General features: G+C 36.6%; 1 protein-coding gene across 2 annotated transcripts in view; it reads right to left on the reverse strand.

Moving 5' to 3' along the window:
• Nucleotides 1-7,431: 7,431 nt before the first annotated feature.
• LOC136026161 (ATP-dependent DNA helicase Q1-like) overlaps nucleotides 7,432-17,067 on the reverse strand; it is a 103,896-nt gene continuing 94,260 nt past the window's right edge. For both annotated transcript variants that reach the window (XM_065702467.1, XM_065702466.1), the window contains exon 12: nucleotides 7,432-8,819. In XM_065702467.1, the coding sequence (XP_065558539.1) occupies nucleotides 8,743-8,819 (77 nt within the window). In that variant the 3' untranslated portion in view covers nucleotides 7,432-8,742. The remainder of the gene's footprint in view (nucleotides 8,820-17,067) is intronic.

The following is a 17,067-nucleotide window of genomic DNA, read 5'->3' on the forward strand; positions in this document are numbered from 1 at the left end:
AATCATACAGCACCTGGGACTCAGCAGAGAGTTTGGGTATCGGTCTACCAAGTGAAGTAGATGGGGGGTTTGGGTCCTTTCTCGAATCAACTGGGTTCCCATCCACTGTCTGGTGTGATGTGGTGCTAGTTTTGTCCCAATTCTTTAAGAATGACCCCTGAATCAAAAAGGCCGTAGAATAAAAGTTAAAATTACTAAAAAATACATTAGCATAAAGAGCAAGGTATTTATCTCCTCCTAAATACTCGCTCTTTATGCTAAAGTTGTTTTAGAACCCCTCATAAATCTATACCCTCATAAATCTAAATATATACCCTAATAAATCATAAATCTAAAATAAATCTATACCCGTTTTTAATTTAAATTTAATATAGAAGCAAAACTGCCAAAAAATTTGCTTTTTTCTGGGGTAAGTAGTAATGCCTCACTCTATTTAATGAGAGCCCTATCCCTGCTTTAATTAGAACCCTATCCCTGATTTAAAAGACATCCTTATCCCTTCATTCCAACGACAGCCAGCAGGTGCATGTTACATCACAGGGAATGTTTTCCACGAGATGCAAGTGTCTGTTACGTTTCTTTGAGTGTCGAGAAAAACCTTCAGGGGGCCGCCAAATCAGAATTTCTTGTCTTGTTATGATTAAAAACCTAAGAGTGGAGGGAAAAACCATCAGGGGCCCGTCAAATCAAGATTTTTTTGCTTGTTACGTTTAAAAACCTGCAAGGGTCCCTCACAAATAAGGGCATGGTCCTTATATCACCCAGTATTCTCCTGCTTTACAACCATTTCGTGTCAGCAAACAGGGGGTTTTTGCCACCATTTGCTATGACCAGAATCGTTTTAGATATCTATAGATTTTCCTAGGAATAAAGGCTTGCTGGTAAACATACGCAATCCCGCTGTTTCCCACGAAACAGAAGCGTCACTTGATCCGCTATTCTTCCAACAGGAACCGAGGAATTTGTTTTGTCCTTGGGGATATAAAAATGGGTACTAGAATGGAATTCACATCAGTCTTGCAAAAGATTTTGAAAGTGACGCAACAAGACTTTCCAAAAAGGAAAAGTCTCAAAGATACCAACAGGTAAGCTTCTCTATCTATATACTCCGTCTCCTAAGCAAAACAAGTGTAGATACCCAAATTTGAGCTGATGTAACTCCCTATATTAGACATATCAGACAAAAAACACCCAAGAGCCCTGACCCCTGATTGGGTCAGATGTAACCCTCGGCAACAGAGCAAAATTTCACTGATTCTATAGCTTTTTGCCCTAGCATATTCTATTATACATGTTTTTCATAAACAGAGTACCCTAACTATCCCAAAATTTTAATTTAGCTACTTTTTTCTATCTTTAAAAGGGGGACTTGTCTTGGAGATGTATTTTGAGACATTTACTATGCTTAATTTATTGATCTTTAAGGAAATAAGTGTGAATTGAAGTGCTTTATCCTCGCTAAAATTCTCAGACAGGTGAATAATGCAAATTTTTTTTTGCAAAATTTTCTTTACTTTTCTTCAAAAAAGTTTCTTTTATCACATCGGACTGTGAAAACTACTTCTGCGCTTAAATACTTCCATATACAGTTGACAATTTAAGTTGGAGAGCTGTTTGACGATAGGTTTCTGACAATGATAAAGAAGGGGGAAGAGAAGTAAGCAGCTGTCAGGGATATTGAGTGCAAAAGGGACGTGATTTATTAAACTCGGATTTCTTCTTTTTCTCAGAACGTTCTTCTATTAAATTTAACCGCACTATTAAAAACATTTGTAGTTCAACTGTGAATAACATTTTCTTTTTTGCTATATTATAGCAAAAATTAATATGAAAACAAAATATTTAAGGACTGTGATATTCGCTAATTCAAATTTTTCTGTTAAATACCCTATTTTAGACTGAGCCCCTTAGCAATGGGGTTATTTCAGAAGGCTAAGATGATTTTTAACTATAAATGTAACTTTTGTAGAAACTAATTCCATAAGATCTATATTTTTCAGTACATGAAAAACTAAGATTCTGAGCTTTTTCCCCAGAAGAAGGCGCGGATTGTGCAAAGTGGGGAGAATACGGTCCTCTCTCAAGACCTTTGGCCATCATGAAGGGTGAGAATGCTGGCCCTTCCATGTCCCCAAGCAAAGCAGGGAGAATGCGACGACCTCCGCCCTACAGTGCGAAGATAGAGTTGTCAATCTAAATGTCAGATTCGATTCCTTGATATGCTTTCATAAAGCTTATCTATTAACGCGATAAAAAAAACTTGTGTTTTCTAGCAAATGTATATTCTTGTTCAGACTAAGAAAGGGGGAAACAACTAGGAGGTGGTGGTCTTCTTTGCTGCCTCTGGCAGGGAGGTTTGATGCCATTGCCCATCCCCAAAAATAAGACATTCTTTTCCGGTAAATAAAGGAGGGAATAACTAGGATCTTCCAACCTCTAGAGATAATGCATTCTAATGTTGAAAACTTTGTGTTTCACTAATGAAAATATTTGGGAGAGGGATTTAAGGGCATAAACCAATAGGTATTTTTCACAACAATGATAATACACCATTCTTTTTGGGTCAATAAAGGGGAAATAGTTAGGCTCTTGGCGGTCCTAAAAGAAATAAGTAAAATAACACATAATTTCAAGTTAATGATGGGCCCCTTGCCCGTTAGTTCTCGAGGATTTGAGGAGACTTAGATTAACATTCTTTTTCGGCATAATGACATCTTTTTTCATAGCTTAAAGTCCCTCAAGAGAGTAAGAATTTTTATTCTTTTTTCAGGTCCCCAAAATGATGTCCTAACATGGATCTAGGATTTGCTGACATTTCATTTACCAGCCCCGATGGACACAAACTCTCCCTCAGAAAGTTTCTAAGACTCTTTAGAACATTATAAAAGCTGAAACGTCAGAGGGGAGTAGCTCTACCCGCATTTATGTCGTAATTCCGGATATTAAATTCCGAACTGGTAGTAAGGGCCTACGGGTCTGAAGGGTCACTTTGGGGGTCCATTTATGGCCATTACACCTAAAGGTAGTGTGGTCTCAATGCACCTGAGGGGTAACTTTTGGTGTCCGTGCATGGTATAATTTCTGGTCGTTACACCTTTAGATGTTAGCGAAGTCCTTCTAGCTTTGAACGCTCACAGTTAAGCATAAGCAAACGTCCCCCCTCTGATATTTATTTTTCAGTCTAATATAAACTCTTTTACAGGATGAAATCCAGAGTGTTTTAATGACCTAATACACTCTTTTTTCCATATGGGGTTTGGGTTATGGGTTTTCTCCATACATGGGTGTCCATGTATCATATAATTTCTGGTCGTTACACCTTTAGGTGTTAACGAAGTCCTTCTAGCTTTGAACGCTCACAGTTAAGCATAAGCATACGTCCCCCCTCTGATATTTATTTTTCAGTCTAATATAAACTCTTTTACAGGAAAAAATCCAGTGTTTTAATGACCCAATACGCTCTTTTTTTCCATATGTTCACATACTAAAATTACCACCTACATCAAGATCGTACATTGACAACGTATTGTCACCACCAATGCAATTTTGTGACAGTCCATGTACGAATCCAGTGAATGTGAAGAAGATTATAGTGCGGTGGGTGAACCCTGTTAATGTAGCTCCCCAATATTTGATTTAGATGCCTTTGTCTGGTATGTCAGCCTTGATAGGGACTATGACTGGGTTGACTAGATACCAACAAGCGAGGTCGAGAAAGTACCCATCACGCAAATCGGTAATTATATGGGGGATTAGGACAAAGTGGTGCCGGTTCACCCTCGTTTTACATGATTCCTTTTTAGCATCTGTAGTTTAGTTATTTTTGTGCCTAAATAATAGTTTATTAGTTAAAATAGTAATGTCTAATAGGTAGTAAAATAGGTAGTTCCCATATTTCAAGGCAGAATTAGTAACATTTTATAGATTCTGGTAGATGCTCCATTTAGGGTTGAATAGATAGACCATTGAAGATCAGACGATTTAGACTATAGACGATACAATCTTTGCGATTAATTTGTTTCTCAGGTACTTACTTCGAAATTCACTTTACAAGTAGAGCAACTGGAGTAGCAACAACCGCATATTTAATTGGATATCTTCGATATATTGAAAGAATAATATAACCAAAGATTTTTGTTTCACAAACCTTTTCCTGGAAAAGCCATATCCCTTGAAACTTTTATGTAAATGACACTTTTTTCTAATGAGAAAGACATATTGTAGAATAACTGCGTTTGACTTTGTACAGATGGTGCAAAATAAATGTCAGGACACAAAACTGGTTACAATGAAAGCACTTCTAGCACTTGTTAAAATGAAGAAACACTCTATGTTCTCGCGATGCACTGCATGCTCCACAGAGCAGTTCTTATATCAAGGATACTTCTTAGTGAAGAGAACGCACACCGGGTTCACGGCCACCTGGTCCGACAAGATATTCGAATATACGATGAACATGGATGCAAAAACGACGGCCGGAATAATAGGAGAACAAATGGATGAGAGACAGACTGAAGCTTCAATATCGATTTCCATTGCCAGCACTAACGGTTTCATGCAAGTAGACAACGTACAGAGACATTGAAACGTCACGAAGACAATCAGTCGACGACAGCACAATTACAACTTTCGCCAGATAGAGTTCGAGCCATTTTCACTACATGTGGTAACCCGTTAGGCAGAGTGGACTTCGACCTAGTGAATATTGTGACGTCAGAAGTTGTGGACAATGAGACGATTGTTTTTGATATTACTTGTGTAGCCGCAAAAAGGAAAGAGGTGGTTGAGGACTTTCTGTGAAACAGGAAAGAAGATGTGAAAAGGTTTCACTCCGATCTCTTCCTTCAGAAAGAAAAACTCAGAAAGTGAAGGGTGTCCCTAGAACCGATCTCCTGAGCTCTGAAGTAACAGCCTTGATGAGAATTATTACTGCTCAATTGAGCTACGGCGAAGAAAATGAGGAAGCAGTTTAAAAAGTCCTCACAAAAGAGATTCTTCCTTTCCCTCTGTCCATTTTTGAACATGTTCCGCCACAATCAACCAAGACATCCTCTGGCTGGAAAATGAGGACGGAGAACAAAACTGTACTGTTGAACTGGCAAAGAAAAAAGAAGAAGAGGATTTGCAACTTGGCTGGCGACTTTGAAATCCGAAGAAAAAACATCAGCTACAGTACACATCATTGAACTAATGTCCAAAATGAGATCATATTGGCCTGCAAGGTTTGAAACAATCAAATCCTTCGCGGAAATATTGCTTATATCGTTGCTGAATGATTTTCCAGTGAAATTCACATTGTCGCAGATCGGTACAATGGGCTGTTTGGGAAGCTCATGGACACCGGAGAGTCAATCTCCTTGAAATCAGCATGCAGACTCCGACAAAGGAAAGGGAAAAACCTCCAGATTTCCACTCTTAGTATAAATGAAGAATAGGATGCTGTACTTGAAAGCTCAGTGTCTAAAAGCTGGCTCCTCAAAATTGTGTATGAAACCTGGGAGGAGATGGGTCTTCAGCTTCCAAACGCACTCAACATTTTTCGCTCAGGCGGATTCAAAGAGAGATTCAAAGTGTCTCTGGTCAAGCATGGCTGCAGTCCAACTTTACCAGAACACTGCAACTCCAGTCAAGAAAAGGCTGACCAACGCCTTATGACACATGTCAAGTACGCTAGCCGTTATGCTTGTAGCATCGTTGTACATGCCAACGACACAGACGTGGCAGTATTCTGTGTTAATTTTTGAAGAGCTTCAAGCTGAGGGACTGAAAAACTTTTCTTTAAGTTCGCAATTTATATTATCCCAGTGCACGAACTGGCGGATGGAGGCCACTTGTCAAAAGAGGAGCAGATTAAGTAACCGTTCGTGCACTGTCTGTCAGGGTGTGACACAATAAACTTTTTCTTCGGCGTCGGGAAAGTCTGGCGTCTTCAACTTTTGCCTCAAAAATTGTGTTTATGACGGAGCGGATCAAGGATGCAGAAGGGAAGCTATCAGTCGACACGTTTGGAGAAGTTTACGACCTATCAAAATCCCTGGTCGTTGAAATGTACAGTAAACAGGCTGGATTTAATTCACTGGCAAGTGTAAGGGCTTAAATATGGTGCCAGAAATAAGATGTGAGGAGATTATCACCTTCGAGCCATGCATACGACGAGCCATATTCGCTACATGGATAATCTTGTCGTCAGTACAGGCTCGACCGAGCATTCCAGATAAACTCCTCCATAAATGGAAGATGTCTTTTACTTGCTGACAACTGCACCCTCTACTTTATTTTAATAACACAAGCTAATAGATCATATGGGACTTGTGACGAGGTCGGAAGAGCCAAGAGCCAAGACCTCATATGGTATGAGCTCTAGCTAAATTCTAAGAATCAATAGATTGCTTTAGAAGGGAAATCAGAGGCTTAATGTCGGTCGGGATTTAAAATAAGAGCTCTGAGTACCGAGGTCCTTCTAAATATCCAAATTCATTGAGATCCGATCACTCAGTCTAAGTTAAAAATACCTCAATTTTTCTAATTTTTCCTCTCCCTTCAGCCCCCCAGATAGTCAAATCGGGGAAAACAACTTTATCAAGTCAATTTGTGCAGCTCCCTGACACGCCTACCAATTTTCATCGTCCTAGCCCGTCCAGAAGCACCGAACTCGCCAAAACACTGAACCCCACAACCCAACTCCCCCAAAGAGAGCGGATCTATCCAGTTATGTCAATCATGTATCTAGGACTTCTGCTTATTTTTCCCACCAAGTTTCATCCTGATCCCTCCACTGTAAGCGTTTTCCAAAATTTCAGGTTCTACCCCCTACCCCTCAACTCCCCCCAGTGTCACCGGATCTGGTCAGGATTTAAAATAAAAGCTCTGAGATACGATATGTTTCCAAACATCAAATTTCATTAAGATCCCATCATCCGTTCCTAAGTTAAAAATACTTCATTTTTTCTATTTTTTTCTGAATTAACCGACCCCCCACTTCCCTCCCCCAAATGGTAAAATAGGGAAAACGACTGTTTCTAACTTAATCGGGTGCGGTCCCTGATACGCCTCCAAATTTCATTGTCCTAGCTTACCTGGAAATGTCTAAAGTATCAAAACCGGGACAGACTGACAGACAGACCCACAGAATTTGTGATCGCTATGTCACTTGATTAATGCCAATTGCCATAAAAAATGAACTTTAAAATATTAAAAAATGATTAGAACCGTTAACTATTTATTTGAAATTTTGCGCCCCTAGAAGTTCTGCACAGTTGTGAACTCAGGGCAAGTGCCTCTACCTCCTAAAACCACCTCTTCTGAAATGCAACTGATTAATAGATGTGCAATCTGTCAAAACCTAAAGGTCGTAATATATTCATCGCAAAAACAGATTTTGAGCAATTGTAATTTACTCAACTTTGAAAATTAAGTACAGCATGAGGAGAACACACGGAAATATTAGAATAATTATAATGATGTGGATTTCCCATGGTATGAGTATGACTATAATCCCCCCCTCCCGCATGTATCTTAGTGCAGCCTCCTCATATGTGCCAATCATCTTACACTAAAAAAGAACGGTAAAAGTATTCAATAAAATGATCAAAACACAGTCCTTAGAGTAAAAGAGTTTGAATAACTGATTTTTTGAAATTTGATCAACTTTAAAAATAAGCAAAAAACACGCGACAAAACATATGAACAATACAAGAGATTATTGCTGAATTCGTGCAAAACCTCGAAGTCTCGGGATGTAAAACCGTTCCAAGCCCCCCCCCCCTTCATCTACATATACCTGACTGCAGTCTTCTATATTCAGCAGAAATCAAGAATTTAAAATACGTTCCTTTCAAAAACAAGTTATGAGTATCTAACAACAAAACATGTTTTTTACAAAAATGTAAACTAAATTAAGACTATTATATATATACAAATATATGTGCTAAATTAAGACAAATCCTTGATTTCACAGACGTCACTAGTCGACAAAGTAGGGGCAGTGGCCAAATATGGCATGTCTAACTCTAAATTACCTTTTGTGGAATAGATTTTTTTTAGTCACATATTTTTAATGAATCAAAATACTTTTGAAACAAAACAAGGCAGAAAAATAGGTACCCTTTTATTGAAAATCCTGATAATTTTTTAGAAAATTTTTCTAAAACAAAAAGAATGAAAAAAAGCACTAGAAAAAAGATACGAAAATACGAACATAAATAAATATAAAATGAAATAACATAAATGAGAACAAAACAAGAAAATGGAAGTAGGAACTGACAATTTTTTTCTACGAAAATGTGATGATTTGGTTATACAAACTTCAAGGTTTATTTACAATAATTTCTTACGAAACATTTACACCCCTTTCTTTCTAATCTGGATGTTTGTAATATACATTGCTATCAGAGGCGCCAATCAGCGGGAGGAGGAAGGTGACTGAAAAGACCCTTTTTATATTTTTGTTGAAAAAATTGACCCCCTGACTTTGAGAAATTTTTTATTTGTGTTGCCATTTTAAAAGAAAATGAAGGCAATTTTTTGTCCCACTGTATTTTCGAGAATCGGCGCTCCTGACTACTAAATTTATTCTTATTTCAAAGGTTGGTTGATATTCCGTTTAAATTACTTGAACAATAGTTTTAATATAAAGAAGCTAAAAAAAAAAAAACTTTTTTCACTTGACAACTCTGCACTCATCGTCACTTGAGTCACCAACAAAACATTTCTGGACCTTCTTACTTTTCTTTCTGTGCACAGTTATGTCACCAAGGACCTTTCAGGTAGTTCCATTGTAACTGTCCTTTTTCCAGAAATTACACTGTTCATTTGAGGACCTAGATTATAAATTTAACATTTAATACATGATCTTGGTGATTTTAAGAAAATTTATTTAAATCTTATTTGTTAGATCTCCCATGATATATACGTTTAAACATATGGGAAAGATATAATTCGGCTATATATTAGCACATCAGTGAGGTTGGAGATAAATTTTATTGGAACTGTAGTCAAAATGCGTTAGTTACAATTGTTTTGTATATTAAGAAGCAAGAACTGTTTTCTTAACATGTTTCCTTCTGAACAGCCCCATTCTATGCTTATACTAAGACATGTACTTAAATAGTTTTAGTGAATTTAGCTAAATATAACCCAGTCTATGATTTTTCAATCTCAAGAGAGTCCTCTTCAGACCTCTTCATCTATGGTAAGTGGGTTTATTTTGATGTATCCTTCTGTCAAATGCAATTAGGTGGCGAGGTTTATATTTTGACAGGGTTAGGTTTTATAAAAGTTCCTACTGTCGCAAACTTACCTCTGCAGTGAGAAATCTCACCCTATTCATTTGCATGACAAACGTGCGAATTTGACGTAAAATATGGAAAAGAAGTACAAAAATTGTGAGAGATTTTGACTGAAACTATTCTCACAGAATCTACCATAAAATTCATGTAAACGTGAAATTCAATTCAATAGATGACACAAAAAGTGGAATGTGACTAGCTAAACTGAAGCCGCGCAGACACTATTTGCCGCATGGATTCTAGAAAGAGAACTGATGTATAAACAAGAGCTAAGAGCTCATATGGCAATTGTGACGAGGCGAGAAGAGCTAAGAGCCAAGAGATCATATGGTATGAGCTCTAACAAAATTCTATGAATCAATAGATCTATTTAAAAGGAAAATAAGAGGCTTCATGCCGGTCAAGATTTAAAATAAGAGCTCTGAGTCACAAAATCCTTCTAAATATCAAAATTCATTCAGATCCGATCACCCACTTGTAAGTTATAAATACCTAATTTTTTCTAATTTTTCATCTCCCTTTTGCCCCCCAGATGGTCGAATCTGGGAAAACGACTTTATCAAGTCAAATTGTGCACCTACCTGACACGCCTACCAATTTTTATCGCCCTAGCACGCCCAGAAGCACCGAACTCGCCAAATCACTGAACCCCTCCCCCCAACTCCCCCAAAGAGATCAAATCTAGTACGATTCTGTCAATCGCGTATCAAGGACATTTGTTCATTCTATCCACCAAGCTTCATCCCGATTCCTCCACCCCAAGTGTTTTTCCAAGATTTCCCCCTCCAAATCCCCATAATGTCAAAAGATCTGGTCGGGATTTGAAATAAGAGCTGTGAGACATGAATTCCTTCTAAAAATCAAATTTCATTACGATCCGATCATCTATTCGTAAGATATTATTATTTTTTGCCTTATTATTTTTATTTTTATTATTATTTTTATGCCTAAGTTTTAAATTTTTTTAATTGTATGCTGACAGTTACTGGCATCACAGCTCCAGCAGGACTATGAAAAGCGTTATAGGCTATTTACTTTTGACTCATAAAAAAATATTCTTGTTTTTTATACTTGGCTTTTGTGTATTGAGTAAAACATTAGTTTTCTGTATTCCTACAAACATAGGAAAATATTACCAGCTGATTTATTTGCATTAGTTTTATTGATATAAGTTAGATAGGCTGAGAAGTAATAATTTACCTCTTAGAGAACCTCTAATAACAACCTCTTGTTTTAAGCATAAAAACAGACGTATCACTAAATAGACACCAGACTGCATGGAATTTTGCAAGTTCCTTGCGCATTTTCTTCTTTGCCTCCAGTAAACACGTTAATTTTGAAATTCGTAAACGTGTCAATTTTTATGGCACTTGGTATTAAACAAGTGAAATTTATACTAAACTTTGAAATTTATACTAGGGATTGGGGTAATTGTGGGAGAACTTTTCCACAGAGGAGGGGGTTTCCGGCATGATTTTAAAAACAAACAGCAACTAAAGTCTTTCAAATGAAATTTGGCAACCGAAAAAGAATTTCACCCAGAATTGTCCGCAAGAAATTTCCCAAGCGGGGAGGGGGGGCGTATTTTACAAGGGAAAAGCTTTCCATGAAGGGGGAGCCCAACTTTCCGCCATTATTTCATAACGATCAGAAATTAAGCAAAAAAAAAACAAGTTTTATCAACTAAAAGTAAGGATGAACATCAAAACTTAAAACAAACAGAAATTATTACGTATATGAGGGAGGTGGTCCCACCTCAATACCTCTCCATTTACGCTAAGGTTTGACTTTTTGTCCAAATTCTTTAAAAACTACTCCTAAAACACAGGGGCTATTGAATTAGAATAATAAACCTTTTCAAAAATTCTAAAAAAGTGAAAATTAACGTAAAGATCGAGTTATTGAGGCACGAGCAACCCCCCTCATATAAGTCATAATTTCTGTAAGTTTTAGGTTTTGATGTTGCTTTTTACTTTCACTTGAAAAAACTTGTTTGTTTTTATTTAATTATATACCAAAGATACATAATAATAAGGCCAATGTTTAGCAATATAAAATTGACTCATCAGAAGAAAAAAAAAAATGTAGACTACCCCTTTCCCTTCTGTGAATGAAGGTTTACCATTAAGATAAAATATTTTTGTTGAAGCTTGTGTATTTCCTGTAGTCTATAAAAACTACTGCTGTCGCCAAAGCGTTTTTCAAAAAAGATTATCAAACAGTTCGTGGTAACAAACTGTTACCACAAATTTAGTCTTTGTCATCAAAAGTTACTAGCCTGAGAAAATTTACCTTATTTTGGAAAATATGGGAAAACACCCCCTAGAAGTCATATAATCACACCATCGCATTCAGCGTATCAGAGGACCCTGTTGCAAAAATTGCAAGCTCTTATCTACAAAAATGTGGAATTTCGTATTTTTTGCCAGAAGACAGATCACGAGTGCGTGTTTATGTTTTTTTCTTCTTCTTCTTTTCCCCAGGGGTCATCGTATCGACCAAGTGGTCCTAGAATGTCGCAAGAGGGCTCATTCTAACTGAAATGAAAAGTTCTACTGCACTTTTTACGTGACAAAGAAAAAGGGCACCTTGGCCCTTTCCCACGCTTATTTTGTCCCAAAGTCAACGGATAAAAATTCTGAGATAGCTTTTTGTTCTGCATAGTCGAAAACCATAATAACTATGTCTTTGGGGCTCACTTACTCCCCCAAAGTACCCGGGGAAGGGGCTGCAAGTTACAAACTTTGGCCAATGTTTACATACAGTAATGGTTATTGGGAAGTGTACAGACGTTTTCATTTTGGTTTGGGGTGTGGGGTTGAGGGTAGGAAACTATGTGGGAGGATCTTTCCTTGGAGGAATATGTCATGAGGGAAGAGAAATTCAATGAAAAGGGCACAAGATTTTCTATGATTACTATAAAAAAAACAATGAAAAAATAAACAAGAAAAAGTTTTTTTCAATTGAAAGTTAGGAGTACCATTAAAACTTAAAACGAACAGAGATTATTACGCATATGAGGGATTATAAAAATACTTTAGCATAAAGAGCGAGGTATTTAGGAAGAGATAAATACCTCGCTCATTATGCTAAAGCATTTTTTAGTAATTTCAACTATTTATTCTACGGCCTTTCTGATTCAGGGGTCATTCTTAAAAGAATTGGGACACAACTTAAGATTTAGCGTAAAGAGCGAGGTATTAACGAGAGGACATACCCCCTCATATACATAATAAAAATATAAGAATATAAAAGTTTGCTACATAAGTTAATCTTAAGTTACGTATATTTTTTACTAATAAAATCTTTCATTAAAAATTAAAAGTTCTAGTTGCCTCTTTAAGTAACCAAAAAATTAGAGGGTAACTACGCCTCCTTCCCCACCCTTTATTTCTCAAAATCGTCTGATCAAAACTAAGAGAAAGCCATTTAGCAAAAAAAGAATTAATATGCAAATTTCATTTTAATAATTTATGTGCGAAGAGCCAAGATCAAACATACATTAATTCAAAAACGTTAAGAAATTAAAAAAAAAATAGTTTTTTTAACTGAAAGTAAGGAGCGACATTAAAACTTAAAACGAATAGAAATTACTCGCATATGAAATGGAATGTCCCCTCCGCAATCCCTCACTCTTTACGGTGAAGTTTGGGTCTTTGCCACAATTCCACTTTTTAAAACATTGAAAAACTTTAGCGTAAAGAGCAAGGGATTGTGGAGAGGACAACCCATTTCATATACGGAGTAATTTCTGTTCGTTTTAAGTTTTAATGTTGCTCTTTACTTTCAGTTAAAACAAGAGCTAAGAGCTCATATGGCACTTGTGACGAGATGATAAGAGCTAAGAGCCAAGAGATCATATGGTATGAGCTCTAACAAAATTCTATGAATCAATAGATTGATTTAAAAAGGAAAATAAGAGGCTTAATGCCGGTCAGAATTTAAAATAAGAGCTCTGAGTCACGATGTCCTTCTAAATATCAAAATTCATTAAGATCTGATCACCCACTCGTAGTTATAAATACCTAATTTTTTCTAATTTTTCCTCTCCCTTTAGCCCCCCAGATGGTTGAATCTAGGAAAACGACTTTATCAAGTCAAATTGTGCAGCTCCCTGACACGCCTACCAATGTTCATGGTCCTAGCACGTCCAGAAGCACCAAACTCGCCAAATCACTGAACCCCTCCCCCCAACTCCCCCAAAGAGAGCAAATCCAGTACAATTCTGTCAATCACGTATCAAGGACATTTGTTTATTCTATCCACCAAGCTTCATCCCGATTCCTACACTCCAAGTATTTTTCCAAGATTTCCCCCTCTAACTCCCCCCCAATGTCAAAAGATCAGGTCGGGATTTGATATAAGAGCTGTGAGACATGAATTCTTTCTAAAAATAAAATTTCATTAAGATCCGATCATCTATTCGTAAGATAAAAATACCCCAAATTTTCACGTTTTCCAAGAATTCCGGTTTCCCCCTCCAACTCCCCCCAATGTCATAGGATCTGGTCGGAATTTAAAATTAGAACTTTAAAGCACAAGATCCTTCTAAATATCAAATTTCATTAAGATCTGGTCACCCTTCGTAAGTTACAAATACCTCAATTTTCAAAATTACCCCCCCCCCAATTCCAACAAAGAAAGTAGATCCGGTCCGGTTATGTCAGTTACGTATCTTAGACAGGTCTTTATTCTTCCCATCCAGTTTCATCCTGATCTCACCGCTTTAAGTATTTTCAAAGATATCCGGTCCCCCCTACTGCCCCCCCCCCCCCAATTAAGCTCGATCCGGTTGAGATTTAAAATAGGAGATCTGAGTTACGAGGTCCTTCTAAATATGAAGTTTCATGAAGATCCGATCACTCCTTCGTAAGTTAAAAATACGTCATTTTTTCTTATTTTTCAGAATTAACCCCCCCCCCCCAATAGAGTGGATCCGTTCCAATTATGTAGATCACGTATGTAAGACTTCTGCTTATTTTTCCCACCAAGTTTCATCCCGATCCCTCCAATCTAAGCGTTTTCCATGAATTTAGGTCCCCCACCCCAAACTTCCCCCAACGTCACCAGATCCAGTCAGGATTTAAAATAAGAGCTTTGAGACACGATATCTATCTAAATATCAAATTTCATCGAGATCCGATAACCCGTTCGTAAGTTAAAAATGCCTCATTTTTTCTACTTTTTCAGAATTAACCCCTCCCCCAACTACCCCAAAAAAGAGCGGATCCGTTCCGGTTATGTCAATCATGTGTCTAGGACTCGTGATTGTTTTTCCCACCAAGTTTCATCCTGATCCCTCCACTCTAAGTGTTTTCCAAGTTTTAGGTTTCCCCCTCCCAACTCCCTCTCCCCAATGTCACCAGATCCGGTCGAGATTTAAAAAAAGCTTTAAGACACGATATCCTTCTAAACATCAAATTTCATTGAGATGCGATCACCCGTTCGTAAGTTAAAAATACCTCATTTTTTCTAATTTTTCAGAATTATCCCCCCCCCCCAACTACCACAAAGAGAGCAGATCCGTTCTGATTATGTCAATCGTGTATCTGGGACTTGTGCTTATTTTTCCCATCAAGTTAAATCCCGATCCCTCCACTCTAAGTGTTTTCCAAGATTTTAGATTCCCCCCCCTCAAACTCCCCCCAATGTCATCAAATCCGGTCGGGATTTAAAACAAGAGCTCTGAGACACAACATCATTCCAAACATCAAATTTCGTTAAGGTCCCATCACCCACTCATAAGTTAAAAATACTTCATTTTTTCTATTTTTTCCAAATTAACCAGCCCCCCACTCCCCCCCCCCCAGATGGTCAAATCGGGAAAACGACTATTTCTAATTTAATCTGGTCCGGTCCCTGATACGTCTGCCAAATTTCATCGTCCTAGCTTACCTGGAAGTGCCTAAAGTAGCAAAACCGGGACCGACAGACAGACCGACAGAATTTGCGATTGCTATATGTCACTTGGTTAATACCAAGTGCCATAAAAACTAGTTTTTTTTATTTAATCACCACAGGCTCTACCAGGTCTACGTACCGGTTGTTTTTGCCACTAAATATTGTTTCCGACGCGCTCAGATTTAGCGAACGGTTTCATACGAGATCTGGTATTTATTTAAAATTATTAATCTATGGTTTTAAGCTTCAAATTCGCTCTTAACTTCCCCCCGGAAAAAAAACTGTTTTTTAAAGTCAATTTAAAAAAAAGAACTAGTTGTATAAAGAAATTAATAGTGGAAAAAATCAGCAGAACATTGTTCAGCATCAGCAAAACTGAAGCCTCCATTACAATATTAGCTGCATATATATATATATATATATATATATATATATATATATATATATATATATATATATATATATATATATATATATATATATATATAATATACATATATATATATATAGATATATATATATATATATATAGATGCATATATATATATATATATATATATATATATATATATATATATATATATATATATATATATATATATATATATATATATATATATATATATATATATATATATATATATATATATATATATATATATATATATATATATATATATATATATATATATTTATATATATATATATATATATATAAAATATTATATATATATATATATATATATATATATATATATATATGTATATATATATATTCTCATTTTCAATATTTCAGCTGTGCAGAGCTGTGACTTGGAGTCATGCCAAATGATACCCCATTTATCCTACCTGAATAATTAAGCTGTATATTCATTATAGAAGATAAGCTTTGCCACAAGAAATTTTTCTGAAAAAATTTAAAACATACAGATATTCACCTCTAAAAACAAATAACTTGAAGAATAATCCCCATTCCCCCCAATTTCAGCTGTGAAAACATACCTATGGAGAGTTGTGCCTAACTGAATCGGCCTTTAAGTTTTTGTCCATTTTCACGACAATTCGTAGAAACACTTTGAAGCACTCAAAGATTCCCTGGAGAAATATTGTTTCTTAGAAGAAATTTACGAACAGCAGTTTGGTTTTACGTCCGCCTGTTTGGAGAATCACCAGGGGAATGCGAATGAATATTCAATGATGGATAGTCAAACAAGATAAAATGAACAAGAATGGGCTTAGTTTACATGCAACTGGTGTCTATGAGGTCTTCCAGCAATTTTCTCCTTCGAGAAATCCATTTGACAAGCCAGAAAATTTGAAATTTTAGAAGTTTTTAAAAGTTGTTTTATCAACAAAAAAAGCTTCTCTAAACATTTTTATGGTATATGAAATATAGAGGAGTGCGTAAAAAGAGCGAAGGACTTCAAAATCTTGTCAATATTCAGAGTGCATCTAGCAAACATAAGTACCTTTCTCAGTGGCGTCAATTCGCGAAAATATAGGGAGGGGGGCAAATTTGTAATATTTTAAAAAATTACTCTATGCAAATGACAGAAAAGGTATTTTTCAATGAAAGCGCCCTAAAAAAGGTATTTTAAAATTTCGAGGGGAAAGCAAATACAGGAGGGCACCTGTCCGCTGCCCCTTCAAAATGGAACCCATCGCCTTATCTACGTCCCAAAACGCAGCTATTACAAAACTTCCTCTACAATTCACAAAAAAGTTCTTGACGCATAGGGATAACTTGTTGACCCGCTTTTACTCACAGTTATGTTTCCGCACCAAAGAGAGACAACCATGGTTACAAGCAGGCAAGTACCCAGGAATTTTTGTCGGGGCGCCAAAAATAGAGAAAACTTCAATGGAGCCAAATAATAAA

The sequence above is a fragment of the Artemia franciscana genome, chromosome 4, assembly GCF_032884065.1.
Source record: "Artemia franciscana chromosome 4, ASM3288406v1, whole genome shotgun sequence".
In the NCBI taxonomy this organism is placed as follows: domain Eukaryota; kingdom Metazoa; phylum Arthropoda; class Branchiopoda; order Anostraca; family Artemiidae; genus Artemia; species Artemia franciscana.